The following is a 27,980-nucleotide window of genomic DNA, read 5'->3' on the forward strand; positions in this document are numbered from 1 at the left end:
ACTACCGTTTATCAGTGGGAGCTCGTAGCCTAATTGATAGGGCATCCGTCTAGAGATAGGAAGGTCGTGGGTTCGAATCCCAAGCTGGCACATTCCCTTGGGTTTTTTTTTCAAGTTGGGTTGTGTGCCGGTCGGTATTTGTGTTTATTTGTTGTTTTATTTAATGGTAACACTTTGAGATTGTAAGCTGGTCTTTCTTTCTTATTGATGTTACAGTAATACAAGAGGGTCGATGCATGAACTTCATTTCCGTTAGACTATGCCATAGTCAATTTTTGATAAATAAAAATATGTTATTAATCATGATGAACGCATTCAGTTGAACTCGAAATTATACTGATATTTATTATATCAAAATACTAGTATAAAATGGTTATGTAAAAGTTTATATAATTATATTTGTGACAATAAAAGTAAAGTATACGTAGGCTTGTTATTATTGAATACAACATATCATAATGACATATAAGTTATAACTATAATGGTACTTTAATACTGAACAATTCTAATTTCAGCATCTGCCCGTTTATTAACCGCGAAAGCCCGAGTTAAGCTAACAAACAGAGGGAGTACGGTGACTGAAAAGATCAGATGTGAAAATCTATTAATTGTGCACAAATCAATTGAATCAGAGTTTTAAGCTTAAATGCAATAGCCAGAGTATGCACAATTGGCAAGTGGACTACGGAGAAGTCTACATTTCAGTGAACAATTGTCGTCTTTTACATACTGACAAATTTTGAAAACAATACATGTATATAATACTCTGACCAATTAATGTGCAAAGGCTAAATATCTGATTTGTCTGGTAACATATCGATCCTTAAAATCCGAGTCTTTTAAGAATTATTCAAGAAGGCTTATGTCCTCGGGTATCAGATCATTGCCATTGAATTCTTCTTCTTCGTGGTTGGTGACTTTGTCTTCGATGACGTGACGCAATTGTCTAGATAAAATGAGAAACCCATTTGTTTTGATTTTTAAAGACATGCTTTAATTAATGCTACTTTATCAAAACATGTAAACAACTGATAGAATTTAGTAGAAATATTGGTGTCGTTCGAGAATTCTTTCTATATCAGAACTTTTCTCTCTGTCTTATTGACCCGCTCATCATACTCATTGGCAAGCAATAATTCTCAATTGTCGACTGAGAAATGTTGCGTTTCAGCCACTCATGCAGACTAACCGATAAAAACGTATCCTGGAATTATTTTAAAACCTCACTGTTTTACTCTATTAACAATTATTATCCCAAGAGTGTAGTATTAAATTAGTTTGTGGTTATTATAGAGTATCTATACCTGTACATCTTACATTATCGTACCTGCAATTATCCGGTATCGCATAGTAACAAAATGGGCGTTTAAATCCATTGAAATAAGTTACTAGATGCGTGTAGTTACCAAAATCTGAAGAAATCCAAAACAATCAAACATACACAAAAGGAAACAAACAATCAAACATGCAAATAAAATATTTCAACATTTCAGTAAGCTTCCTAGACAATCTGCCTTACTCCCATGACTGCTAGCGGACAACCTATGGAACTCCAGGGAAATATATATGACGTCGTGATATGGATGTGAGATACGCCTTTGTTAAGCATGGAAAAGCCATCTGGATGAGGACTGGGGCTGAATAAAGGTCCCTTAATCACAGAGGATGAATCCGTTGAAACTCTAGCTTTTGAAAAAGGTAAATAACCGACATTCCTTGCTAGTGAATAAAGTAGCATTTTTTTACAAAGATAATAAACAAATAAATATACCAATTTTACAGACCTTTAAAGAACACCCAATCGCCTTCGTCCAATTCAGGAAGAAAAGTCTTTGGTATTATAACATCTGTTTCACAACATGTATAGCCATATACAGCACCACTATACGTAGGTTTATCTGAAATTTCCTTTAAAATTACAAAAAGTATGTTGTTTCACGGTTTCAAGAAGTACCAACCGCATTCGTTTCTGCGTCAATGTTGTTATTGTCGTAATTACCACAATAATAAGAACAATGATTCAAAAACCAAAGCACACACGCATAGTGTTAATTACACTTACACAACCCCGTCTATCCACTTACAACCCACCACACAAGAGCATTCTATATACATGCTGGCTGAAAATAGAGAAATGATCTCTTGTGACTGCTTGGTTGGTTGTTTTTTTTAAACCTACTTTTTCGGTTGTTTGATGTGATCATTTATTAATTTTTCTAACAAAATTAATGTTCAATTCTAGACCTGAATTATACCAATATCTATCACACTAATAAACTGTATATACAATTATATTTTGTAGCAAATTTTAACATAGATTTTCGTTTCTATATCAAATTATTCATCTTTTTCTGCTTTTTTGTGGTAATTTTTATTCTATAAACTGTACATTTGTGTGCAAATTGAGGGCGCTATATACATATATTTTAAATTTAAATCAGCCAAATAATATGAGCAATACCTTACATTTCATGATAAAAAGTGAAATGCCCTCGTCATTTGTTAGTCTGTTTGCTGATACTCTAATACCATTTTACAAGTGTCTACCCCTTGTAAAGATGGAAACCAGATTTAAGATAAATAGCGCCACCATTGTTCAACTTTTCTTTAAAATGAATCAATTTTACATAACTTTATACACATCCACATGGGCACACCCACACGCCCGCATACAAAAAGCAAAACACGAAAATAAAATAAAATCCACACACAGATCATAAGTCTTTGAATTCTACTAATACAGCCTATATGAAATTCATCTGAAATGCATTTGACGCATTTGAAAGACTTTAGTAATGTCTGGTCTAATAATTGACGGACCAAGTAAATCCCCTCTTCTTGCTTGTATAATGGCAATATCTTGCGTAACTTAGGACTTTCACGGAAACACTTTAATGGTAATTTCCATTTAGGTAATTTCCATAATTCACTGACGAATGTAAAACCTCATTGACTTGCAAATCATAATGCATGTTCTTCCTAGGTATTTACCTTTACTGGCTGTGGAGTTTGTATTGGCTCATAGACTGAATTAATAAACGATGTGTATCGGCCTTCATTCAAGTAGTAGTCGTAGGAAGTCATTGTTGCATTCAGTTTGTTGGACGATTCTAGATAAAGATATATGAAATAAACAATACAACAGTTAAAGTAATAATGCAAGATTTCTGGAAAAATCGATTATATTTTTTTCCACATAATGTTAGTTGTCACTATCGGATTTGTGCCGTTTTAATTTCTTCATTCCAGCGTCTAGATCGTGAATGCAAGTATAAGTCGGATGACGGTCAATGATGCCGATCGGCTAAATATGTTATTGACATACCATAGATTTACGCGCGTAACGAGAAATTTCAGTTTGACTAATTTAGAATGAATAGAGGTTATCCGTGCTCTATAAGTTGCATATCCTATCAGCGACTGCTATTCCTTGTTTAGGTACCTGCATGTGCAACCATGACTATTTCAAAATAGCCCCCAAAAATCATGTAGGTAATACCGAGGTCATGCATTTAATTGGTTTGAATGATATATTACCTTTTGTTAGAAGTCACACATGAGCAAAGTGAATAGCTTCTCTTTGATTTTTGGCAAGTGCTACATTATTGCGGATGAAGTCCGGGCCGTACCCAGGATTTACTTTCTTTAGTATTTGTAGTGGAAAAATGGCGGTGGACTTTTTGTTGCTCGAGAAAATATGACTTTATGGATGGATCTCAAAAACGTGGAAAGTTTTGTATGTTTGTCATCCTCATCCAAGTATCATGGTATATGGATAACAATCTATGGAATTAGTAAGATCATAATCTCAGCTACAACATAATAGATTTGTCATAAAATGAGCCAGAACTCTACCCCATGACTCCGCTCTATCCCGCCTTACAGCCATATTATAACATTTGTTGAGGAGGACGCCCTCAATATTTTCACAAAATTCTGTTTCTTACACGATTGTTATGTACTTTTATAGTACACTAACATAACCTGCAAAAATCAAGACTTGATTTGTTAAAATCCGAGAGTTTGAATAAACCGTCATAATAAGACGGTAAATTATTACGATGGAAATGTTAGTCGAACGCGTGCACGATGTGCATAACACAGTACGTACATGGCGTGCAGACAGTCGTGACTAAGAACCGACTCGAGTCGCATCATTCGAATGAGTGGCTCGCCTTGGCGACATATGCGTTTTAAATAGCGATTTTCTTTGTATTGGCTCGTCTGTTTGGGCCACAAATTAAAAGAGGACATAATTATCTGACAGTGAAAACTAACATTTTATACCAAAAAAATACAATTGTATTTCAATTATTGTTTACACGTTAACTTTTCAATATTTCGTTTAACCATCTTCAATTGAAGAAGATTGTATTGACAAAAGATTAATACCATTTGCAATTAAAGACGTAGTAGCATCGTCGTCTGTTCTCTGTCTTTTACCAATAATGCAAGCCACCACAGTCACAGCTGATTTCATGTAAAATGTGCCTGGCTCGGCCATAATGCCAACCTTACAGCTTTCTGGAAAGTATTCGTCAATTGCCTCTGATACGGCCTTTGCGTACTATATTATTAAAAGAAGAGTTGTTAGTAAAAAGAGCATTAATTTAGTATGTCAACATTTAACATGAGATGCGCAGATATTTCTGCACATTCTTTCAAAATTACTGGTACTTATCAGTTTCAGCGATTATGCCCAATAACATAGCGCATCAAAATGCACTATACTATATTCAATATGAGTTCGGCAGACAGTCGAATCCGTATTCGCCGTTTGGTATATTCATGTTACGCATAAATTATTTTTGAATTTGCTATACCTATAGAGGGCAGTATATCAATTTCTGCCATCATCCCATGAGTGATACCAGAGTAGCCAATGCAACCACATTGAATGACCTGCCACGAATCTTGGTTGAAGAATGAAATGCCATCCCACAGCAACGTGTGACCAGGCTGGTGAGCAGCATGAGGAGGAGGTGCCAGGCTGTTGTGGCTGCGTATGATTTCCACCCACTATTGAGGTTAGTGACTGGTGTTGTTTGACCACAGAATAATGGCCAATTTGGCACATTCTGATTGAGACCCCAGCCGGGAAAAAGGTGGTTGTTTTAAATGTGGTGTCATTGTAAAGGGGAATAAATTAGCTGTCCATGGATATACAGCACGATGTGATCTGTCACAAATAATCTGAAATACAGATTTTGTTGAGGAGTTTATAACATGCACCTAACATGTGCTAAAACGGTATGTTCTGGTCATTTCAATTAGTTTCATCAAATATCATAATCATAAACTGATGGCAATTAATCATTTTGATTATGTTTCATATCATTTAAGGTAATGAGGTAAACATATGCCATTTGAGAAAAGGTTAGGGTTAGGATTAGAGTTAGGATTTGTTTGGTGCTCTCTTACACGAAGGATGCACCATTTAGACAGGTGTTGTCAGAATGTGAGTTATTTGACTGTTTATAAAAACAGAAAATAGATAAATTAACTAGATTTAAACAATATTCAATACTTCAATATAACCTAAAACAGGTTCTTCAGTTCAGCTGTCCAGTGCTTAGAATCTGCTCTGTGTGATAGCCATAAGCTTCAACATAATAAGTCCAAGTTTTGAAATATTTTCTCAAAATATCAAGAGCTATCTTAAGAACCACTGAACCAATACTAGGCTTGTTTGTACTCATTTGAATGCATTTTTCATGTTGATTCCACATATGATCATGAAAATTTACATTTTTAAGTTTTATTAAAAACATTGAAACTTGTCGTCTGCAGTCGACACCCGCGTGGAGAGAGTTAAATAGTTATTATGAAGAACTAAAAAGAGGCCAGGAAAATAAATCATTTTAGACATAAAAACAAGTTCTGTAAACTAGGCCAGATAGACCAATCTTGGGGTTCTTGCAATGCAATTTACTTAAATCCGTGCTGATGTCCTATCTGTAGGACCACCAAACCTTTTTCCTAAGAGTGTATAATTGATATATGATCATAATTATTAAGATAAAATTCCGATCACTTACGTCGTTAAATTTGCCTGTTGAAAGTGCATGCCCCGGAAATCCTCCGCCTATGTCTAATATAGACATTTGGAACCCAATCTTTTCGGCGACATCAAATAATTCCCTTGAATAGGCGATAGCTTCTTGGTAATTTGAAGGTTTCTTGCTTTCACTTCCTATGTGAAAACTGAATTTAAAAAAATATGTCCGTTTTTTGAAAGAAGAAAAACGTGATTTCAATTGACTAAAACGATTATTGATTCAGTATCATATACGACAGGGTCACGGACGGGTGGATGAACAAATATTACTTTAAGAGTAAAACGCACGTCCCAGTAAAATTATTGATAATTGTACAGATGGAATGAACAAAATACGAGAATTTCAACTCAACACTAGAATTGTACTCAGAGCCACTGTGTATGACAAACACTTCATTTGCAAACATAGTATAATTAGTATAATTATTTTCGAATGACACAACTTGTATAATCATAAAAAAATACATAAATTGTAGCTGATATTTACAGATTTAAATTTTGGTACAATTTATATTTGTCCTTAGTCCTGAAATATAAGACCGAGGAAGCTCTCGCTCTGCCCTTTTTAAAAGATCCTAAAAATCAATGTCCCCATCGATGAGGTTTAATGGAGCCGGATCGTCGCAGTGATTTGAAAAAATAATACCTACTAGATGATCAATCTAAGTTATCTAACCCGAATTGTGTGATGAGTAGTCTATCCCTCAAATGAAAAAAGTCTTATAATACTCACTGGATTCCGACAACGTTAAGTTTCAATCTCTTAGCAAGTTGTAGTAGTATTAACGCCGTTTCTCGTTTGCAACCATATTTTAGACCCTGTGGATACATGGCCGTGGAATCGTAAATAGCAAATCTAAGAAGAAGCCTGTGAAACGAGAAACAAATGTTTGACTTATACGGACGAAGTACTTATAATGATTTTACAACTATTATATAGTTTATTATAGGATCCACGTTTTTTAGTTAACACTAACTAAAACTCTGCAGTGTATTACTTAATGTTTCAGGAAAAGATTCAAGGAAGCCATATTCGCATTTATATTACGGAATCCGTGGGTGTAGCGGTTCGTGAGTTGTGGCCCATATTCAAAATGTTTTCGGCCTCCCAAGAAAAGTCATGCACATGGAATGGAAATTACATCCTTTATATGAAACCCTGGGATCTCATAGAACCCATGCCTTTCCTAATGTGTGTCAACTTTCTTTGTCTCAATATTTAAGTACAACCACCGCAAGTTCATGGTTCCCTCCGACTTTTCAAGTAATAAGTGCTTTTAAAAGTAAGTTTGCTTCGACCTTATGTATTATTTATGTACTTTTGAAGCGGAAGGTTTTAAAATAATTGTAATGTTCTTCACTGAACACAATATTCAATATTGTGAGGTGAATTGTTTGAAGCACTGAGAGTTTTTTTGCATAATTTAAAATGGTCGTTAACTTTTATTTACCTCGCACTCGGAAACACTCGTTTGATTTTCATCAACTCATTTTCATCGTCAAATGTAACAAGATCAACATTATTATTGGCTGCATATTCCAAGGTCGACACTTGCTTCCTGGTATGTGAATACACGATACGTTTCGGATCTACTCCTAGGTTTAAAACACTCTCAATTTCAGGCTAGGAAGGAAAAAAATAAAATGAATCAGGATAACTTGTTGAGATGTATGCACTCTGTAGTACCGGCGCGGTGAGGCCGGAGGCCCCTGGGCCTCAAGGAAGAACAGAGGATACCTTAAAACATCCACTGAATGAGTAACCCAGGCAAAATAAGAAATAAAACAAACAAACAAACAAACAAACAAACAAGCATAGAACACCCTGCATTTTTTAAAGCAATATTGCAACATTTCAATAAACTATAATTATTCCCCATACATTTTCCACAAAATGTTAGTTTTCACTATGTGCCCTTTTCATTTTCAGCTAAACAATAAATGGCCTACTCCATTCTGGCGCTATCGTCAATGCGTGTCAGTTAGTCGAAAGCTATCGGAGGTCCATCGACTCATTCAACCCAACGAGTTATTTCAGCCGTGCGTAAGTGCGATTTATATTTCGATCACATGAATCAAATTTCGCGTTTGGTGATTTTATTTAAAATTTTGTTACAAATACATCACTCAAGGCGTGTATTTTTGGAGGTATTAAAGTTCATTAAAGTAGGTTACAATTGTGTAAAAATCAGAATTTTGACAAGCAAATTGAGGGCATCCTCCTCAGCAAATGTTACAATAATTATATTGCTCTTAAGTTTCTCAGCTTAATTTAACCAAATGATCAAATCTGGGATTTAGCAATAGAGACACTGAAAACTTTTTAACTTATTTGTGTTGCATGGCAATACTTGCAATGTGCTGCTAGTTTTAATGTAAGACAGCTACATTTTTCAAGGATTAACTGGTGACAAACACATATTCATCTCGATTAATAGCTCTGGCATTTTCTATTTGGTGGCTCTAAAAAGAGTTGTTTTACATTAGGATGCCTCTTATTCACCTAAGAATTGATTACTCAGAAAAGAGTGTTTATCTGATCACTGATTAGACAAAGTGCAAATGGTACCACGTATGGTACCACGCGGTCGTTTGTCAGAAATGGAGTTTAAGTTTATCAAATTCAGAGTGTGTACAAAAATAGGTGAAGGTTTGATTTTTTTTCTCAAAAAGAAAACCCTCTGTGAAAAATTCTTGCAAGCTTGTACATACTCATATGCCCCCGAAATACGGAAATGCCCTCGGTGTACCTGCATGACCATCAAAAGGAGACAGTATTTGTACATATTGCCATAGCTTGCTGTGCAAAAGGTAGCTTTTATTTACCTTGCACTTAATCAATATTTCAAATGGGTTTGCATAGTTTGCCTGACGGTATTTTTGCGACTTTTCAATTTCATGTATCTGGGTTTGACAAGATAAAATCTATGTCAACCAGTGCTCCCTCTAAGGATTTTCTAGCTTGGGTCAATTTGGTAATTTTGTCCTAAAATTGGCCTGGATTAGCCACAACCATCCAGATGTGGTTATACGTACCCATTTATACACCTGGGTGGAGAGAGGCATTCTAAGTAAGGAATCCTGCCTATAAGCGCACATAACGATGGTATATCACTGGGGTTTGGCCATGAGTCGAACGAAGCCCATACCAATGCACCACTTTCCTCTTTAATGCTCTAAAATTATGCCACTTTCCTACTGCTAAATGTAGGTTTCAAATTTGATTATTACCTGAAGAAGAAAGAATTAGTTGACGATGTGTGGAACATTATATAGCCTACCTTACTCGCACAGTCAAAACCAATATCCAAAGCATTCATAACTTTCAAGATAGGTGTATATGGTCTACATTTAACGGCTGTGGAACAAAAGAGTACATCATGAAGTCAGTAATAGAAAGATTATTTGCTCAGTTTACAGACTTGGCGTTCTTTTAAAAGGAATTGGATATCAACGTTTGCACATTATTTTTTGTGGGAACTGAGAGCACATCCGACACACCAGATTACATTTTAAATGGGCAAATTTGATGTGTCTGATGCGCCCTCGTGTCTCACCAAAATACTATGCAAACGTTGCTTTTCGATCCCTTAAAATAGAACAAATGCAACAAATAAAAAGTTTCATGACACTTTTATACTACTTGTTGATCATGTGTTCCCATAACTGATTCTCCACTAAAAAAACACCATGAATTCGAATTCGATATTCCCCCTAAGGTTTTTTTATCCGTCATGAAAAACGCGCGTGTATACGGCCAAACGGTTTTAAGTCCAGTATATATCAAGGGTTTTAAACCCTGGTATATACTGGACTTACCAAACCTTTTAGCTTCCTTTTATGGTATTATAACACATTCAAAAATCCGGCCATATTCAAGGTCAAGGGTCAACACAGTGGTCGTCAAATTTCAAAATTGTTCAAATCTGGTTAAAAAGCACACCAAATTATTCCTATTTCAAGGATTCAGAAAAAGTATAGTTTGACTCAACTGCGACATACCGTTCTTGAGTCATAAGCAATGGGCTTAAAATGGGCCAAAATTGAAAAATGTTCCGATTTAAACGCAAATATGGTCTCAAATTGCTCGTTAAGACTTTACAAAGTCTAATTTCAAGTTATGCATTTTAACTTTTGGAAAACACATTTTCTAATATTTTCCATAACCAATTATCAAAAATAACACAAAATATTAAAATTTTGAGCTCACTCTTAGCCTATAATCCAGATTTTGAGTACTTAGACTTGCTCCAAGTCTTATAATTTTGTGACTACAATAATAAGAAAAAAATGCAAAGTTGCATCTTTTGGCCGATTTTCCTCAAATTGTCCAACTATTAAAATTTGAACGATTAGGATTAGGTTTCATTTAGGAAAACAAGATAATATTTTTTTAATTCCCAAAAATAGTGCTGTATTTTTCTGGAATAGAGAGTAGTACCTTCATTCATTGTACAGTACAAGCCTTAGCCATTAACGTGTTCAAGTGTTTATTATGTGTTGTTCTGCGGTTTTTGCAATGTATGTTTATGAGAAATGTTCCTTAAGTCTGGGAAGTTAAGGATGTTATAACAATCATGAAAAGGCTACCATGTGAAAGTTCACTGACATCAAAACCAATGCTGTTAAGAACATTTTCGCTCCCGTATTGCAGTAAAGTTGCGACCCATTTCCACAAAACCAGGGAAATGGTAATAAAATTACTCTTCTTATAATCATAAAATTATTTTACTAAGATTAAGTAATTAAATAAACTATCAAAATGACAGCCATTTTTGTACCGTGTATAATTATAGTCCTATAGGCTATTTTTGAACATTGAGATTGGCCAGGTGACATCCCGCTATCTCTAAGGTCCGCTATCTCTAAGGTTCGCTATCTCTAAGGTTCGCTATCACTAACGTGTAAAGTCTATGGAAATCAGAATCCCGCTATCTCTAATAGAGAAAAGGTTCGCTATACCTAAAAAAAGGTCCGCTACTTCTAAGGTTCGATATCACTAATTTAGAATAAGGTTCGCTAGTTCTAAGGTTCGATATCACTAATTTAAAATAAGGTTCGCTATCACTAATTAAAAATAAGGTTCGCTATCACTAATTTTGAATAAGGTCCGCTATCACTAATTTATTGAAGGTTCGCTATCTCTAAGGTTCGTTATCACTAATTCCAATAAAGGTCCGCTATACCTAAGGTTCGCTATCACTAATTTTGTTTAAGGTTCGCTATCCCTAATTAATTAAGGTTCGCTATCTCTAAGGTTCGTTATCACTAATTTCGATTAAGGTTCGCTATACCTAAGGTTCGTTATCACTAATCTTAAATAAGGTCCACTATCTCTAATTTTAAATAAGGTCCGCTATCTCTAATTTCAAATAAGGTCCGCTATCTCTAATTTTAAATAAGGACCTATAGCGAACCTTATTTGAAATTAGAGATAGCGAACCTTATTTAAAATTAGAGATAGCGAACCTTTTTTAAAATTAGAGATAGCGAACCTTATTTGAAATTAGTGATAGCGAACCTTAGAGATAACGAACCTTAGAGATATAACGAACCTTAGAGATAGCGGACCTTATTTAAAATTAGAGATAGCGAACCTTAGGGATACCGGGATTGTTAAAATTAGAGATAGCGGACCTTATTTTAAATTAGTGATAGCGAACCTTAGAGATAGCGAACCTTAAATAAATTAGTGATAGCGGACCTTATTTAAAATTAGAGATAGCGAACCTTATTTAAAATTAGTGATATCGAACCTTAGAAATACCGAACCTTTTTCAAAATTAGTGATATCGAACCTTAGGTATAGCGGACCTTTTTCGTAATTAGTGATAACGAACCTTAGAGATAGCGAACCTTAGAGATAGCGAACCTTAGAGATAGCGAACCGTAACCGTTTTCCAGATTAATGGCAAACAAGCAGATTATTATAACAGGACAGTGGTGGGTTTTTAGCGCAGAGGTCAATTAAAGGTCAATACACGGGTCAAATTTTAAACTTGCTCAATTTTTTTTAAGACAGCGCAAACTATTCCTTATTTGGCTTTATTTTACATGGCGAACAATTAGAGATAACTTTCTATGAAATCGGAGCGCTTTCATTGTCTACCTCATCCCCCGGCTTTAACCTTTTGCAGATGAGTCAAACTATACTTTATAAAGAGCCAGTTTGAAATTTGACCCCAGTCTTGACCTTTGATTGACCCCTACAGTCACACCCACCACCAGATTAATAGCAAACAAACAGATTATGTCTATAAAGGCATGAATCTCAAAAGTAGGTCTGCCAAAATGTTCGGGGTTTTGTGGGAACGGGACACGTATATATAATGTTGGTACCCCGCTCCCAAACCAGATTGTTTTTGCATAGTATTATATTACACGTATAAGCATCCACATAACCATTTACTCCTTGATCAGGCGCCAGGGGCTTGAACATTTCTATTATTTGAACATTTGAGACTGAATCGTAGACTTGAGCAAATAGGCTTCAGAATTACGCCAAAAAAGAAAACAAACTTGGTACGTGTCTCAGTTTCACGCAAATTTGATAGTTGTGGGATTTTACATCATTTTGTATAAAGCCATTCTTAAGGGGGTACTACACCCCTTAATAAATTTGTGTCTATTTTTGCATTTTTCTCAAAAACTAATAACACACTGGTAACAAAAGTTATGTATTTTATAGGGGCAAGGCATCCAATTACTACACTGGAATTTCAGTGACCCAAGACAAGCGGTTCGTTATTTATGATAAGGTACCGCTAGGATGTACCTCATTTCCTATCATATATACTGAACCGCTAGTCTTGAATCACTGAAATTTCAGTGAAGTAATTGGATTCCTTGCCCCAATAATATACATAACTTTTGTTACCAGAGTGTTATTATTTTTTGAGTAGTACCCCCTTAAAGGAAACAGCCGGACGATATTTTTCAAAAGGACATATTGTAGTACTTGCCTTTCTAGTTACATTGACGGTATTGTTAGAATCAAACACTTTTGCTAATTAGTGTAATTAATTAAAGTCATCAGTGGAAGTCGCCATGTTTCGATACTTGGGCTGTAGTGACGTCACATTGCACACATTGGGTGAGCGCTTAGGTCGTGTGATAATTGATATTGGCAACACGGAAATCAGCGCGAAACGGAACAAGAAAATCGAAAACAGTATACATGTGTTGTGTAACCATGACTGTTTCAAAATAGCCCGCCAAAGTCATGCAGGTAACTCCGAGGTCATGCATTGAATTGGTTTGAATAAGGAATACCACGGAATCAGCTCCTTTTGTTAAAAGTCACACATTGCCCGCTCGGCTGTATCGATACTTGGGCTGTAGTGACGTCAAGAAATGATCGAAAATGGCCGCCCCGATACCGTGAAATTTAAAGATATTTTGATTTTATTTCTTTAATATAACGGAGAGGTTTGTTGTACTTTTTTTGTACTTTAAATGAACCAGGTATGTTTACTAATTCATTAACAATGATAATAGGGCAAAACATATCATGACCGGCTGATCCCTTTAATGTGCCGCCTTTTAAGACACTGAAGGGAGATAAGTAATCATAAATTTTGTCTTTACAATTATTCCATTTATATAATTCCTCTCGTCTCTCTCATGTCGGGAGTCACGTTCGATCGCATGTTGACACTCGATATATTAAACTTAAGCGGAACATTTGTTTACTCATTGATGACAGCTAACAGCTATGCTAAAATAGCGAAAAAATACTGTAGCATTTTGGGCAAATAAACACAAAATTGATTGATGCTTGCGAATGACGAACATAGTAATAGCTAGTAATTCTCACTGACGTCGCACTGCGATGATGGACGATGCTTTATCAAGTTTATGATATGATGGCGCTATTGAACATTTTGCCTTCACATTTACAATAAGGCTCACTATAATAACCAAATGAAAGGAGCGTTCAGTGATTTGTTAATTCGGGTGATCAAAAATCATGAAAATATCATCCAAATTCATATTTTTGCACATTTTTAGTATAGATGTGCTAGCTAGCCTTAGTAGTTTTGCCAAAAGACGTCCATTCAAAGACATTTTACATGAAGCTGTGATATTTCTACTAACAACAAAGCTGTTGAACTCTTTGGGCATTTTCTTAAACGACCGGAACGAAAAAAAAAATTAAAATATAAGAAACGAATCAAGCTAAATCAAGTAACAACATAAAAATTAAGGATTTTTTAATGTACGTCGTTAATGTTTGTGGACCTAGGCTATAATAAAACCTTCTTACCATAAAATGGTCTGACTCGTGGAAGCAACTCTTTCCACTTCTTATGCTTTGCAATGACATCTCCAAAATCAAACACAATGAAACCATCATCACGCTCCTAAAAGAAGAAAATGAATAATGGGACATTCCGAAAACTGCTGTAAAAGTATAGCCTATACTGTATCACGTATTATATGGGCTACATATAAATTAGGCAAAAGCTAAATACCTGGTGTGTGCAGGAATGCTTTTCCTGGACAAATATCACATAAGCCAAATCATTTTCACTTTTGAGAGGTGAAAGTAAATGCAATGTTTACATTTTTGATTTTGAATGACTTCTGCGTTGCCCATTCAAGAATGCCTAGAACTCGACTTCGCGATATCAGAGATATGATGATACAAAGACCTGTTCCCTACTTCCCATCATGCACTGTTCCAGAGTACTTCCGCCGTATTCTGCCATAGTGTCGCAAAACCATAGATCTGTTATTGGCCTTATGGTTGTGCTACGTCATATCACCCTGGAATAGTGCATGATGGGAAGAAAGGATAAAGATCTATATAGCTCATTTTTAATAGTGATTTGTGTTTTTTTCATATGACACATAACCTCTGTATAACCCGATATTTAGGGGCTGTGCAATATTTATGCGTACCCCCAGAGTTGTGAATTTGGTATGCCAAAATCGATTCCCCCCTTTGGCCGTGCCAAAAAAATCTTCCCCCCCCCTCCCCCACTTTACAGATGCAAGAATTTTAGGAAACCAAACTTCACCTTAATCGTATAACGCAAGGGCAGCGAGCACAACATTTTGCATAAATTATTTGAACGTGTTCTTGACGTTTTCCTGCACTTTTAGGGCGTATAATAGTTCAACTTCTGCGGAGAAGAACTGGAAGAAGTAAATGACCATCCATACCTAGGATGATTGTTGTCCGAGCAATATATAATATATTATATATGCCCTTTAAAGTAGGTTTAAGGGTAGACTCGGTATTGTTGGTCGATTTATTGTGGTTAATGAGAGCTAATGAGTACATTTTACAATAGTGTTGTTGTTTCAGCCCTCTTTACAACATCACTCAAAAACCATAGGACCTACAAAAATATATCTGTGATATTTGAATTCTTCTACACACTCGCTATGAAATGATAAATGCAGTTTTTGCCAAACTCACTACCATTCGCAATATGCTGTGAACTAATAAATCGCAACAGTTTAAAATAGTTGCTAACCTTAAGTGAATTCAGTTACATGCCTGGGTGTTTTTTTTCAGAAGTTAATCAAAGGTGAATGAAATATTTTCTCTGATATAAAATTTCATGTTTGAATCGTATTTAGTTTATGGTTCTTGAAGAGTTTAAACAAAACAGTCACCAAGGTATTCGCTCTGGTATTTGCCCCGCGTATATTTACCTTCCTATTTCAACATAATACAATAGCAAATTTCTGCTTAAGTTGACCAGTGTGGTCAAAGTACGCCATTTAACTTGTCTTATGTTTGAACAGTATGTGAGTATCACCGTGGACCACTAGTAGCAGCTAGTAGCGATCCCAGCGTAAAAAAAAAAAAAAATTTGCAGTCAATGGTCAGGTAGGCCCTTTTTCGTATAAAAATGCATGACAAAAACGAATGAAACGACAGGTGTAGATACATATGAAGCGCCATCCAAATACATGGGGCTCACAGTGTACATGGGGCTCTTGGGATGTAGCTGAGGGGAGGTGCAATAATTATGTGTACCCCCAGCCAGGGATGGTGAATTCTCAAAATGGTCTGCTAAAACTCTCTCCCCTTTCCGACGTGCCAAAACATCTTTGCCCCCTTTTGACATGCCAAAAAATCTCCCCCCCCCCTATATATACAAGATTTTGGGAAACCTAAATTTAAAATCTTAATTTGTCTTTAATTGTGCATTTGAACGTGTTCCTAATGTTTTCCTACACCTTTTATAGGGCGTAACATAGCAACAGTACCAAAAACATGATCTGTGCCAAAAATCGCTTGCACCCTTTCGACCTGCCAAAAATCGATTGTCCCCCCCTTTCGACCAGCAAAACAATAGTCTTTGCCCCACCCCCTATAATTCGCCACCCCGGGGTAGACATAATTATATATATATTGCACCACCCTTTTGTAGCTACAAGTGTGCGTATGGACAACTTCCATAGTACTTTAATACTAAAAATGAAATGATACCCTAAAATAGGTCGTTTTCCGTTTTACCACTTCGTTCTACCGTCCTATTCTCTTCACAAAAATAGACATATATCGGATTTTTTTTTTTTTTTTTAGATTTTCTGATTTGATACATTCACATGCAGAATAAAATGCTCACCTGTCGGTCTTTCGGATGCTCAACTTTTTCCCGAATAAAATCACGTTTAGCAGTTCCTCTTTCGTACTCGCAAACCAGGCAGTCTTCATTTAATTCGTCCATTTTCGGTGGTCTACCTGTAAGTAAATTGTGTATATTATGCAAATATAGAAGTTTTAAGCTATATCAAAAACTCCTCTGCGGCTAGTACCAGACAGTCTCTAATTACGCGCTACCTAAACTTGAACCATTCAATTATAAACACTGCAGCCCACCTTTGATCCCATACCGTAACTCAATAAGGAGTCTATGGCAAGCCTTTGGTGCCATAATTGGTTCAATGCGTTGTGGGACCAGAACTAATGTTGGATTGCATTGTCCAATACACCGCAAAACAGTGTTTAGAAATCGAGGACTGATTGATGTTTAGAATACCGGGGGGGGGGGGGCACATCATAATTTTTGGTGAGTATGCTCCCCTAGAATTTTGAGGTGGTGGGGTTTTTGGGAGCTGGGCGAACCGGTAAAAGGGAGTCTTTTGGAGTTGCAAACAAGTAAAAGGATGTCTGCAAACAGTCATATCAAGGGTCTTTCTTGGTTTTCTCGTTCAAAATCGCCTAAAAACAAAAATGTGAGAATGAGCAATTTCGGGGGTCTTTCAGAGCTGAAATTATCAAAATCAAGGTCATTCGGAGCAAATCAATACACTGTAAAAACAGCATTTTAATAGCATTGAAACACATTTCTAAACACATTTTCGATGTTAATCATGTTTTATGGTATTGATGGATACTGTTTTGATACATAACGTTTAACTTCTAGACAGGTTATAAGTTGAAGGCAAGAAGGTGTTGAATGCCTAAACAAAGTTTATGGAGTGTAGCATGCAAGTAATCCAGTGGGTTTCGTCTAAGCCTGCACGGAACCATATAACAATGGGAATTACAAAATACGTTACAAATACATTACGAAAGATTTGAACCGCTCCACTGTCCTAACGAACCGTGAGATGTCCCCGGAGATGCCACGAGTCTGTGGCACAAAGTGGATATTTAACCCTCTCCACGCATGTCGTCGACAGCAGATGACAAGTTTCAAATTTTCTTTAAAATTTCAGAGTTGCACATTTTCATGACTATATTCAAAAGCAGCATGAAAAGTGCATTAAAACGACTACAAACAAGCCTAATATTGGTTCAGTGGTTCTTACTTGAGATAGCTCTTGATATTAAAGAGGAAGCCCCACCAGAGCAGGTCTTCTGGGGTGAACCAAACCCGACTGGTTATCAAACTAATCAGTGACAAGGTTATCTCTGAATTTGAAAGGGGCTAATTGATGCTTTAATGTTATTGCATCAAGTAGCACCTGTAAAATTCAGACATAACCTTGTCACTGATTAATTTGATAACCAGGCAGGTTTGGTTCACCCCTGAAGAACTGCTCTGGCGGGGCTTCCAGAACCTACGGCTAGCACGTAGAGCATTAATGACATCAACAAATTGGATAAATAAGCTGAAATATCATAACTATAATACTGCTATGTACCCTAGCCCTGAGTAATTGAAAGGGACGTTGTCCCCAATTTTTCTTTAACCTCGTAGCCCCCACACCCCTTCAGCATGTTCAGGACAAAAAGCATGTTCAGGACAAAAAGCATTCCTTATTTTAGGCCCAATCGGCCCTATTTGGGGCTAAAATCGCCAGTGTAGGCAGTTTTTCCAATTTTTGCTCCCAATTTCACTTTTCCCCGAACTGCCCAGAAAAAAAAATACTGCACAGCCACTGCGTAAACCTGTCAGCAGTCTCTACAAAATGCTAGTTTTATATACTGTTAATTCCTTAAGGGCTCGGATAGCAACGTTTGCACAGTATTTTTGTGGGATATGAGAGCACACCACACATATCGAATTGTATCTTCAATACGAAAGGTCAAAAATTTTACTTCGAGGACTGTTAAATATGAAAAATTTAAAAGAAATCAAATACATTTTTAATAATTTGCCACAGGGCCTAAAATGTGTTTTATATTATATCGCCCATTTAAAAGGAAAAAAAAAAATCAAAATTATATTGATATCAGAAGTACATTCCTCTTATTCAGAATACGATTCGATATGCCTGATGTACTCTCATGTCTATCCGATCCCTTAAGTGTCATAAAAACCGACCAACCAGCCAGTTAAAAACGGTATGTAGACACAATAATTACTTAACAAATACTTCATTTAATTTAGACCCGCCGTACTCCTGCAGGAACTTCGTGGAAATGAGAGAATAGCATGAACCTAGCTATAAAATGATGATGATAAATACTATGTAGTAGTATATAGTAATTTATTTGCACGATCTTAGACAAATAAAATAATCATTACTTATCTGTTTTATTGTTTTAGGACAAAATCAGGCATTGGACTTCGTGTACAAATCACAAAATAGGTCAAGGTCAACAGGGCTCAATAAATTTTACATTGATAAAGGTAAACTACCTGAGTATTGTAAAATACTAGTTTTAAATGTTTTTGCAAGCGGTGCAATCTGAGACCATTTTCATCGAAATCAAAATTTTCAATTTTTGTCCCTTGAAATATCCGAATTATTGTTATTAATGACCTTTTTCCTGCTGTACATCGGAAATTGGTGAAACTATACAAGAATACATTAGTATGGGTTTTAACATGATTTGACCAACATTGATTTCATAATTTGATTGGGCTAAATTATTTGGACATACTTATGGGCTGTGCAATAATTATGAGCGCTGGGGGTAAAATGTCCAAAAGTGTGCAAAATTGTTAGGATCCCAATTTCCAATCCTTAAATGGTTTTGTATCATGTTGCGAGCGCAGCGAGTCAAAGATAATATCCTATCCTATCCTGTATTGTTTTGTGTATAAAAAGTATTGAAAATGTTATTAATGTGAAACGGTATTGGTAAATCAAGTCAACACATAATATTATTTTTAGGTAATCCCCATTTCATTTTCCTACCCAAATCGCGTAGTACTCCTTTAAATTTCATTTCTGCATTACGTCATCTAATGGGCGTTCTGCCCATGCTCCATTCAAACAATTAAACCGTCAGCCAATCAGCGCGCCGTACGTGCTAGCTGGCTGGGCTCCCGCATGTCATTCTCGTCCTTGCTGTGCAGGTAATTATACACAGTTTTTCTTAGTCGTATTTTTAAATTCATTATTTTTAAAGTATTAAAATGTTTTCGGAATTTAATCGTTCCACATTACGTTAGGATATTGTGTATAGAACGCGTAAAGGTGGTTTTGAGATCGTGAAATCAATTTTAAAATGTGTTTTGGACGATTTTCATCATACGTAAGTTTAGTGATTTTGTCATGTTGTCTCGCACGTGTATACGGTATGCAGTACGCATCCAGGCAAATTTCTTGTTGTTTATGGTTTCAAATGCACCTCTAAAATCATGATTTGTCATTATAGTATTTTATAATCGCAGGTCCTAAACAAGACAGCATACCTTTGCCCTTACTATGGTGTGCAATTCAGCTTTCTAGGTAAAGTGGAAAGTGAGAAAGAGCTGGATTAGTTTGGTGTTGTGAATTATTTTATTTGTGTAATTAAAGGAGTATTTCGTGATCCTAGCATCCTCTATTTATGTCATTTTTCATTAGATATCCAAGTAAAAAACCTATTCCCAAAATTTCAGTTGATTCCGATTTTGCGTTCGCGAGTTATGCATGATTATGTGTATTACACTGCTCCATAGACAATGCGTTGTAATTTCGTTCTGGTGCACCAGAACGAAATTCGAATTTCACGATATCTTTGCTAAACGAATTAATCTGCAAGAAATATTTTGTACATAAACATTATGTAGCCAGAGGTTTCCAGTGATATAAAAATCTCAACTTTTTTTGAGAAAAGTGGGGGATGAGGCTGTGGATCACGAAATGCCCTTTAAATATGGTTTCCATCATTGTGTGGGTGCTTGCGCGGCGACATGGATTACGTGCAGGCTAATGTCTTCGAGGTCAAAGGTGCGTGTACAGTTACAGGTGCATTACTAGGAGTGCATATACAATGTACATGTGCTATATTTTCGGATCTGGAATTCAATTAATTATTTTAGACGCGGCATGTTGTGCATAATTAATAGGGATCACTATATTTTCGCGTTGTATTATTTTCGTTTGGAAAATAATACTCACACTCTCTCTCTCACTTTTCACAAATTATTACGTGTTTGCAATGTTGCCTGACCTTTGACATTATTCATGCTTATTATTTAGTATACAAACATTGGCCTCAACCAAAAGCAGTCTTTATAACGAAATTACAATTTGTTTCAAATCATAGAGGCTTTAACATTTAGATCATAGTATTTATGTACAAGTCACACCCAAATGCTACTTCAGGATAGTTAGGTTTTTATTATTAGATTGTCATGTACAGGGCCTATAATCTTATTTAGGCCTATGCGTTGTGTGAAAAAGTATATTTAAATATTCATATATATTTATGTGAATATTAAGCGTTCACGGAAAGACGTGGTAAGTGATGGGCAATATTTATTATTTATTAATTTTATTTTATTTTATTGATTCCAACGGACTTTGTGCATGTGTTTGCTTTCAGTAGGATATACATGGGCCTACAGGCCTGAGTATCAACTAGTACTATGGAGTAGTAGCGATTAACGCCGGCCCTGCGGTTCCCGGGGTTAATCCGGAGTGGAGTATCAACTAATATGGAGTAGTAGGGATTAACGCCGGCCCTGCGGTTCCCGGGGATAATCCTGAGTGGAGTCGAGTATCAACTAATATGGAGTAGTATGGATTAACGCCGGCCCTGCGGTTCCCGGGGTTAATCCTGAGTGAAATACCAACTAGTATGGGGTAGTAGGGATTAACGCCGGCCCTGCGGTTCCCGGGTTAATCCTGAGTGGAGTATCAACTAATATGGAGTAGTAGGGATTAACGCCGGCCCTGCGGTTCCCGGGGTAATCCTGAGTGGAGTATCAACTAATATGGAGTAGTAGGGATTAACGCCGGCCCTGCGGTTCCCGGGGTTAATCCTGAGTGGAGTAACAACTAATATGGAGTAGTAGGGATTAACGCCGGCCCTGCGGTTCCCGGGGTTAATCCGGAGTGGAGTATCAACTAATATGGAGTAGTATGGATTAACGCCGGTCCTGCGGTTCCCGGGGTTAATCCTGAGTGGAGTATCAACTAATATGGAGTAGTATGGATTAACGCCAGCCCTGCGGTTCCCGGGGTAATCCTGAGTGGAGTATCAACTAATATGGAGTAGTAGGGATTAACGCCGGCCCTGCGGTTCCCGGGGTTAATCCTGAGTGGAGTATCAACTAATATGGAGTAGTATGGATTAACGCCGGCCCTGCGGTTCCCGGGGTTAATCCTGAGTGGAGTAGCAACTAATATGGAGTAGTAGGGATGAACGCCGGCCCTGCGGTTCCCGGGTTAATCCGGAGTGAGTATCAACTAATATGGAGTAGTATGGATTAACGCCGGTCCTGCGGTTCCCGGGGTTAATCCGGAGTGAGTATCAACTAATATGGAGTAGTATGGATTAACGCCAGCCCTGCGGTTCCCGGGGTAATCCTGAGTGGAGTATCAACTAATATGGAGTAGTATGGATTAACGCCGGTCCTGCGGTTCCCGGGGTTAATCCTGAGTGAGTATCAACTAATATGGAGTAGTAGGGATTAACGCCGGCCCTGCGGTTCCCGGGGTTAATCCTGAGTGGAGTATCAACTAATATGGAGTGGTAGGGATTAACGCCGGCCCTGCGGTTCCCGGGGTTAATCCTGAGTGGAGTATCAACTAATATGGAGTAGTAGGGATTAACGCCGGCCCTGCGGTTCCCGGGGTTAATCCTGAGTGGAGTAGCAACTAATATGGAGTAGTATGGATTAACGCCGGCCCTGCGGTTCCCGGGGTTAATCCTGAGTGGAGTATCAACTAATATGGAGTAGTAGGGATTAACGCCGGCCCTGCGGTTCCCGGGGTTAATCCTGAGTGGAGTATCAACTAATATGGAGTAGTATGGATTAACGCCGGTCCTGCGGTTCCCGGGGTTAATCCTGAGTGGAGTATCAACTAATATGGAGTAGTAGGGATTAACGCCGGCCCTGCGGTTCCCTGGGTTAATCCTTAGTGGAGTAGCAACTAATATGGAGTAGTAAGGATTAACGCCGGCCCTGCGAGTTCCCGGGGTTAATCCTGTGTGGAGTGTCAACTAATATAGAGTAGTATTCCTTAGAGATACATCAACTAAGTCTGAGGAGTACTGTGGTATTAGAGAGGATATTATTTTGGCGAGTTATTATTTGTAGTACAGAGGAGTGACCAACCGGAGGCCTGATGATGGGGGCCTAATGGTTTGTATTATATTTTGTTATAACACAGTCTGCTGGAATCATATTGTCTTATTATGTTGTAATCTTAAAATGGTGATGATACATAAAGATGCATACCGCAGGTGTGACATTTTTTATGTATTATTGAAAATCCGGTCAGCACCTAGAGGGGAGGCATGCTGCCCAAATTTTCATTTGGCAAAAAGAAGTTGTGTTTATATGATATTTGATAAATTTTATGATGATACCTTGCCAATACATGCGTGCCATGTGTTTGCAAGTGTCGTTACTATTAGCATGCGCTGAGCTATTATGCCAACATTTTCATTTGGTACCGAAATAACATTTTAACACATTTTTTCCCCGGATTTTTTCCTATTGATTCTCGTCCTTGCTGTGCAGATGAGAGAGGGTGCTAGCTGTGTAGTATTGCAGAGGTAGTGGTAGGAGTAGGAAGCTAAAGTATAGGATAGGGGTGTGACTTGTCTTGTATGTTGAAGTCTGGAAATAAGTAAATAAAGTACTGTTGAAGTTAAATTGGAACGACCTACGTGGAGGATTATTTAGATGCACTTCTGTTTGTAAAAGATACTCTGACGGTGGGGTTCTGCCCCCACGACTTGCCCACGTCTCATACAAAACTTTTCGTGTTCCTGTTAAGGAACTGGTGTCAACCCGGCCACCTGACTTTCATAATCAAATTCCAGTCTATTTCATTTTAAGATACTCATTGAGACAGTTTTAATAAAAACAAAGGCTCGTCCTGTTCCTTTTTGGCAATCGGCCATCCCGCCACAAATGAAATAACTGGTATATTGAAAATAAATGTTGTCTTTTCAATGGGAAAATGATATGGGCATAATCTATACATGTATAGTATTGAGCAAGTACCCTACGTGACCTGGTAAATAAATAGGTAGCATCTTATTTGATCATATTTTTGCTGAACCATGAAATGGTATCAGCCTATGAGTAAATGTTACTAGCTTACTTACTAGCTTACTAGCTTACTAACTGACTAACCATTTGGTCTGAAATGGACATATCTCTAAATGCCACGAAGGTATGACCCCATGAGTGGTGTCATATGAAAGAGGAAAACATAAAGAATATAATAAAAATATTTCCAAACGTCAGAGGTCATCCAGGGGTCAAAAAAGATCATTTTAACCGAAAATGCTCCGATTGAGCTTAAATTTAAATGCTATGATCCTTATGACATTCTAAACATGTTTAAAACATTAAAAAATTTATTTAAGGTCATTAAGGGGTCATAAAGGGGGCAAAGGTCAAGGTTTTCAAAATGCTCCAATTGAGCTGAAATTTATATGCAATGATCCTTATGACATTCTAAACATTTTAAAAACATTTTAAGATTCATTTAAGGCCATTAAGGGGGTCATAAAGGGGGTCAAAGGTCAAGTTTTCAAAATGCTTCAATTGAGCTGAAATTTAAATGCAATGATCCTTATGACATTCTTAACATGTTTTAAATATTTTAAAATTCATTTTAGGTTATTAAGGGGGTCATAAAGAGGTCAAAAGTCAAGTTTTCAAACACACCACTCCACGCCATACATAAATTCTGCCAGTCACATTTCCCCAATATGAAATTTTTTTAAAGTAAAATTTTAATTTTAATTTTACTTCATTAAAGTTTGGCGGAGGCGGGTTCGAACTCACGGCGGCGGACTGCTTTGGACACACTATGAACCCAGCGCCTTAGACCACTCGGCCACTTGTCTTGTTGGAATTCATTTGAAACTTATTTGAAGATATAATCGCAACTTCAACATAGGCCTACCACGTGGCAAGCAAAGGCAGAAAACGTACCATATTTTGGAATTTTATTTGCCTAAAAACATTTATGTGTATTATTAGCGCTCAATTATTGTTAACTGCGTGTTTTATACAAAAAAAATCCAACAATAAACATGATAACTGGGCGTCTATATGGACAATACATTATATCGATTTTGACACGTGCTTGTGTCTCAGTACATTTACATGGTCAGTCAAATACTATAGCGTTCGATGTTTTGATCAAGTATGTGAATATTCGACATTAGACCCAAAATGTTTTTTCAGGAAATAAAAGATTAGATTACCATAAAAACGAAACAGTAATCTTTGGTTGGGTCTAATGTAATATTCACATAGGATTTTCAACGTTTTTTCTATCCTTATTCTTGCTCAATTAAAAAAAATTTTGGCGTATATAAAATTGAAATAAAATTCTCTGCTTCTTAAACGACATCAAATGTGCCACAATTGGGTATCACGAATCGTTATATATGATGTGCAGTTAATATTCATATTTTCCTTTATACAGAGGATGCTTCAGTTTTGACAGGAAAAATATTTTCTTGAAAACCCTCTCACTCGGTTATTTTAAAAAGGTAACCACGCTTCCCTAAATTGTGCAATAAATTAGCATTAAAATTGTTCTTATTCTAACAGCAAGCGTTTCTAGAATGTATTATTGCGAAATGTGGTGTAGTTTTCAAAATGCCAGCCATTAAAACGGCAATTAATGAAACAGTCTTATTAAAATTAATACTATCCAGCACAGTATTGCTGCTTGATCAGATCATCACAGTCATCCGCCTAACTTACCTCATGCCCTTGCAAAGGGCACAGTTGCTCTAGTTTAGTTTATATTCTTTACTTTTCCTCTTTCATTAACACCACTCGGGCGGTAACTCGGGCGGTCATACCTTCGTAGCATTTCGAGATTATGTCCATTACAGACTCCGGGTGGCAGTGGTATAGGCCTACCACAATATACTGCCGAAGCCACATGGTTCATCTATGGTGCGGTTATCGCTCTAGTTTTCATTTCATCATGTCAATCTTTATTAACCCTAAAACTACGAAGGGGGTTGTACTAATCTCCCCAAGATTTTTTATCAGTCATAAAAAAACAACGCACGCGTTTCACGCCCAAACGACCTAAGCTAATCGTAGATCCATTCTTTGCGCTCATTTTAGTGATAAAATTTTACCCAGTACATTCCCCGGGGTAGGACCGGCCATCAAAGATGACCATTTCATTTCGCTCTTGTGAAAGTATTCCAAGAGCTACAATCCAGACTATACAATGGGGTAGGTAAGGTGTAACAATTTAATCATTTATTCCCGGAGAGAATTAAAAAAATTGTGAAAAACTTGATTTTTGGCAAATGGAGCCAAGAATTTGCATGAAGGGTGTCTTAGAATATTCAACAAGAAAAGCAGTGCGAAAGTAATTTTTTCAAGTCTTCAAAAATTCTCGATATCAGTATTAGTATTAGCATTAGTATTATTTTTTTATCAGTCGTTTATTTTTAAAACTTGCTGGTCGCACCTATCGCCTGACTGTAATATCTGATTTTGTCTGGTGATAGTATCGACCCTTATACTATGATCATCTCGTAATAGGCAAGAATTATTCGGTTTTTGTGGCGCCCTCTACGGAGGCGCGCCACAATATAGGCATTACTTTGTGAAAAGCTTTTAATTTCACTCTTGCTAGATTGACTTCGCAATTGTTTTGCTAAAATTATGCCCACCTCAGAAATAAAACCACAATTTGCTTGGATTTTATTTTATTATTGTTTTCTGATATACACGGGATAAAATGGTGAGCGTATATACTTTGTTTAAAATACAAAATTAGGATTTATAAAAACACCAAATAAATCCTGACCTTTGTATGCGTTCAACCAGTTTACCGTGTGCCTTAGAACCCGATAGACGGTGACATTTGACCATACACTAGGATCCACAACATGCTCATCTATCATGGGAACAGTTCTTAAACCCTAATACATTTGTACATTCATCCTTTCTCCACAAACTCATACTCTGCAACTTGAGGTCAAATTTTGCACTATGATTATGTAATTGAGGTTATTGGACTATGCCATTGGGATGAGACTCTTGTGGTCCATAGTGATAAGATCTTAAACTGATGGCTTTTGTTTGCTAATTACCATAGAATCTAGCTACTACCTCCATGATTGGATTAAGTAAATAACTAAATCCTGTTATCTACCCAGCAATGTTTGCTTATCAAACTGTAGTGTACTAAATAAGACAGAAAAGGCAAACAGACAGAAATTTAGAGTTTTAAATTAGAGAGTTGACAGGAGGTTGTAAGAGTTAAATGTTATGGATATGATTGGTGTAAGCGCGAAAATGTTGAATGTCAGATCAAAGTCATCCGAGGTGAATTAAGTAATGTCAATCACAAATTGTTACAGGTCATTTGAGGTGGACTAACTTTATATTTGGATTGTCAGAACACCTTCCCCAATCAAACACATTTCTCTTGCATTTGATCATCTTCTACTCTTCCCTAGAAAAATCATTATAATACCAAATCTACACACCATGGAATTCACCATATCACGTCCAAGTTCACATTGGGCGCCACATTCCTTTTTTAAAGGAATTTTTATTGTTACTGCTCGAGTCCATAAAGTCCAACCTTACGCTCGCGTAAATTCACAAAAGCGCGCGTCAGCCACGTAATACGCAAAGCGCAGTTCGCGTATGAGCTACGCCCAGCTGTGTGTACACCATTCTATACAAAATCCGAGTCTTTTAAGAATTATTCAAGAAGGCTTAGGTCCTCGGGCAGCAGATCATTTCCATTGAACGCTTCGTTGTGGTTGGTAACGTTGTCTTCGATGACGTGACGCAATTGTCTAGATAAAATGAGAAACCCATTTGTTTTGTTTTTTAAAGATATGCTTATTAATGCTACTTTATCAAAATATGCAAACAATGATAGACTTTAGTAGAAACATTGGTGTCGTTCGAGAATTCTTTCTATATCAGACTTTTCTCTCTGTCTCATTGACCCGCTTCAGCATACTCATTGGCAAGAAACAATTCTCAATTGACGACTGAGAAATGTCGCTTTTCAGTCACTCATGCAGACTAGCCGATAAAAAAAGTATTTTGAAACCTCACTGTTTTACCCTATTAACAATTATTATCCAAAGAATGTAGAATTA

The 27,980-nt window shown here is 36.8% G+C and overlaps 2 protein-coding genes across 5 annotated transcripts in view; both read right to left on the bottom strand.

The window, feature by feature from the left end:
* Positions 1-377: 377 nt before the first annotated feature.
* Positions 378-16,916, bottom strand: LOC140158274 (ornithine decarboxylase-like). 2 transcript variants are annotated; one of them, XM_072181383.1, is made up of 11 exons: positions 16,648-16,914; positions 14,325-14,421; positions 9,340-9,416; positions 7,510-7,682; positions 6,792-6,926; positions 6,039-6,204; positions 4,393-4,567; positions 2,992-3,110; positions 1,785-1,908; positions 1,328-1,412; positions 378-946 (listed from the first exon to the last, which is right to left on the bottom strand). In XM_072181383.1, exons 1-11 carry the CDS (start codon positions 16,747-16,749, stop codon positions 847-849), a joined length of 1,353 nt encoding a protein of 450 aa, XP_072037484.1. In that variant the 5' UTR covers positions 16,750-16,914; the 3' UTR covers positions 378-846. The 2 variants fall into 2 exon arrangements, with proteins under 2 accessions (XP_072037484.1, XP_072037485.1); XM_072181384.1 differs by lacking the exon at positions 1,328-1,412 and having other exon boundaries at positions 16,648-16,916.
* Positions 16,917-26,534: 9,618 nt separating this feature from the next.
* LOC140159096 (ornithine decarboxylase 1-like) overlaps positions 26,535-27,980 on the bottom strand; it is a 35,348-nt gene continuing 33,902 nt past the window's right edge. For all 3 annotated transcript variants that reach the window (XM_072182444.1, XM_072182443.1, XM_072182442.1), the window contains one exon: positions 26,535-27,668. In XM_072182444.1, the coding sequence (XP_072038545.1) occupies positions 27,572-27,668 (97 nt within the window). In that variant the 3' untranslated portion in view covers positions 26,535-27,571. The remainder of the gene's footprint in view (positions 27,669-27,980) is intronic.

The sequence above is a fragment of the Amphiura filiformis genome, chromosome 8 (assembly GCF_039555335.1).
Source record: "Amphiura filiformis chromosome 8, Afil_fr2py, whole genome shotgun sequence".
NCBI lineage: Eukaryota > Metazoa > Echinodermata > Ophiuroidea > Amphilepidida > Amphiuridae > Amphiura > Amphiura filiformis.

Coding starts and splice junctions, on each gene's coding strand:
- LOC140158274 (XM_072181383.1), bottom strand. CDS start 16,749: ATGGACGAATTAAATGAAGACTGCCTGGTTTGCGAGTACGAAAGAGGA. Junction 7,683..9,339: donor GTTTTGACTGTGCGAGTAAG/GTAGGCTATATA, acceptor TTTCCTTCCTAG/CCTGAAATTGAGAGTGTTTT. Junction 947..1,327: donor GCGATACCGGATAATTGCAG/GTACGATAATGT, acceptor CATTTTATCTAG/ACAATTGCGTCACGTCATCG.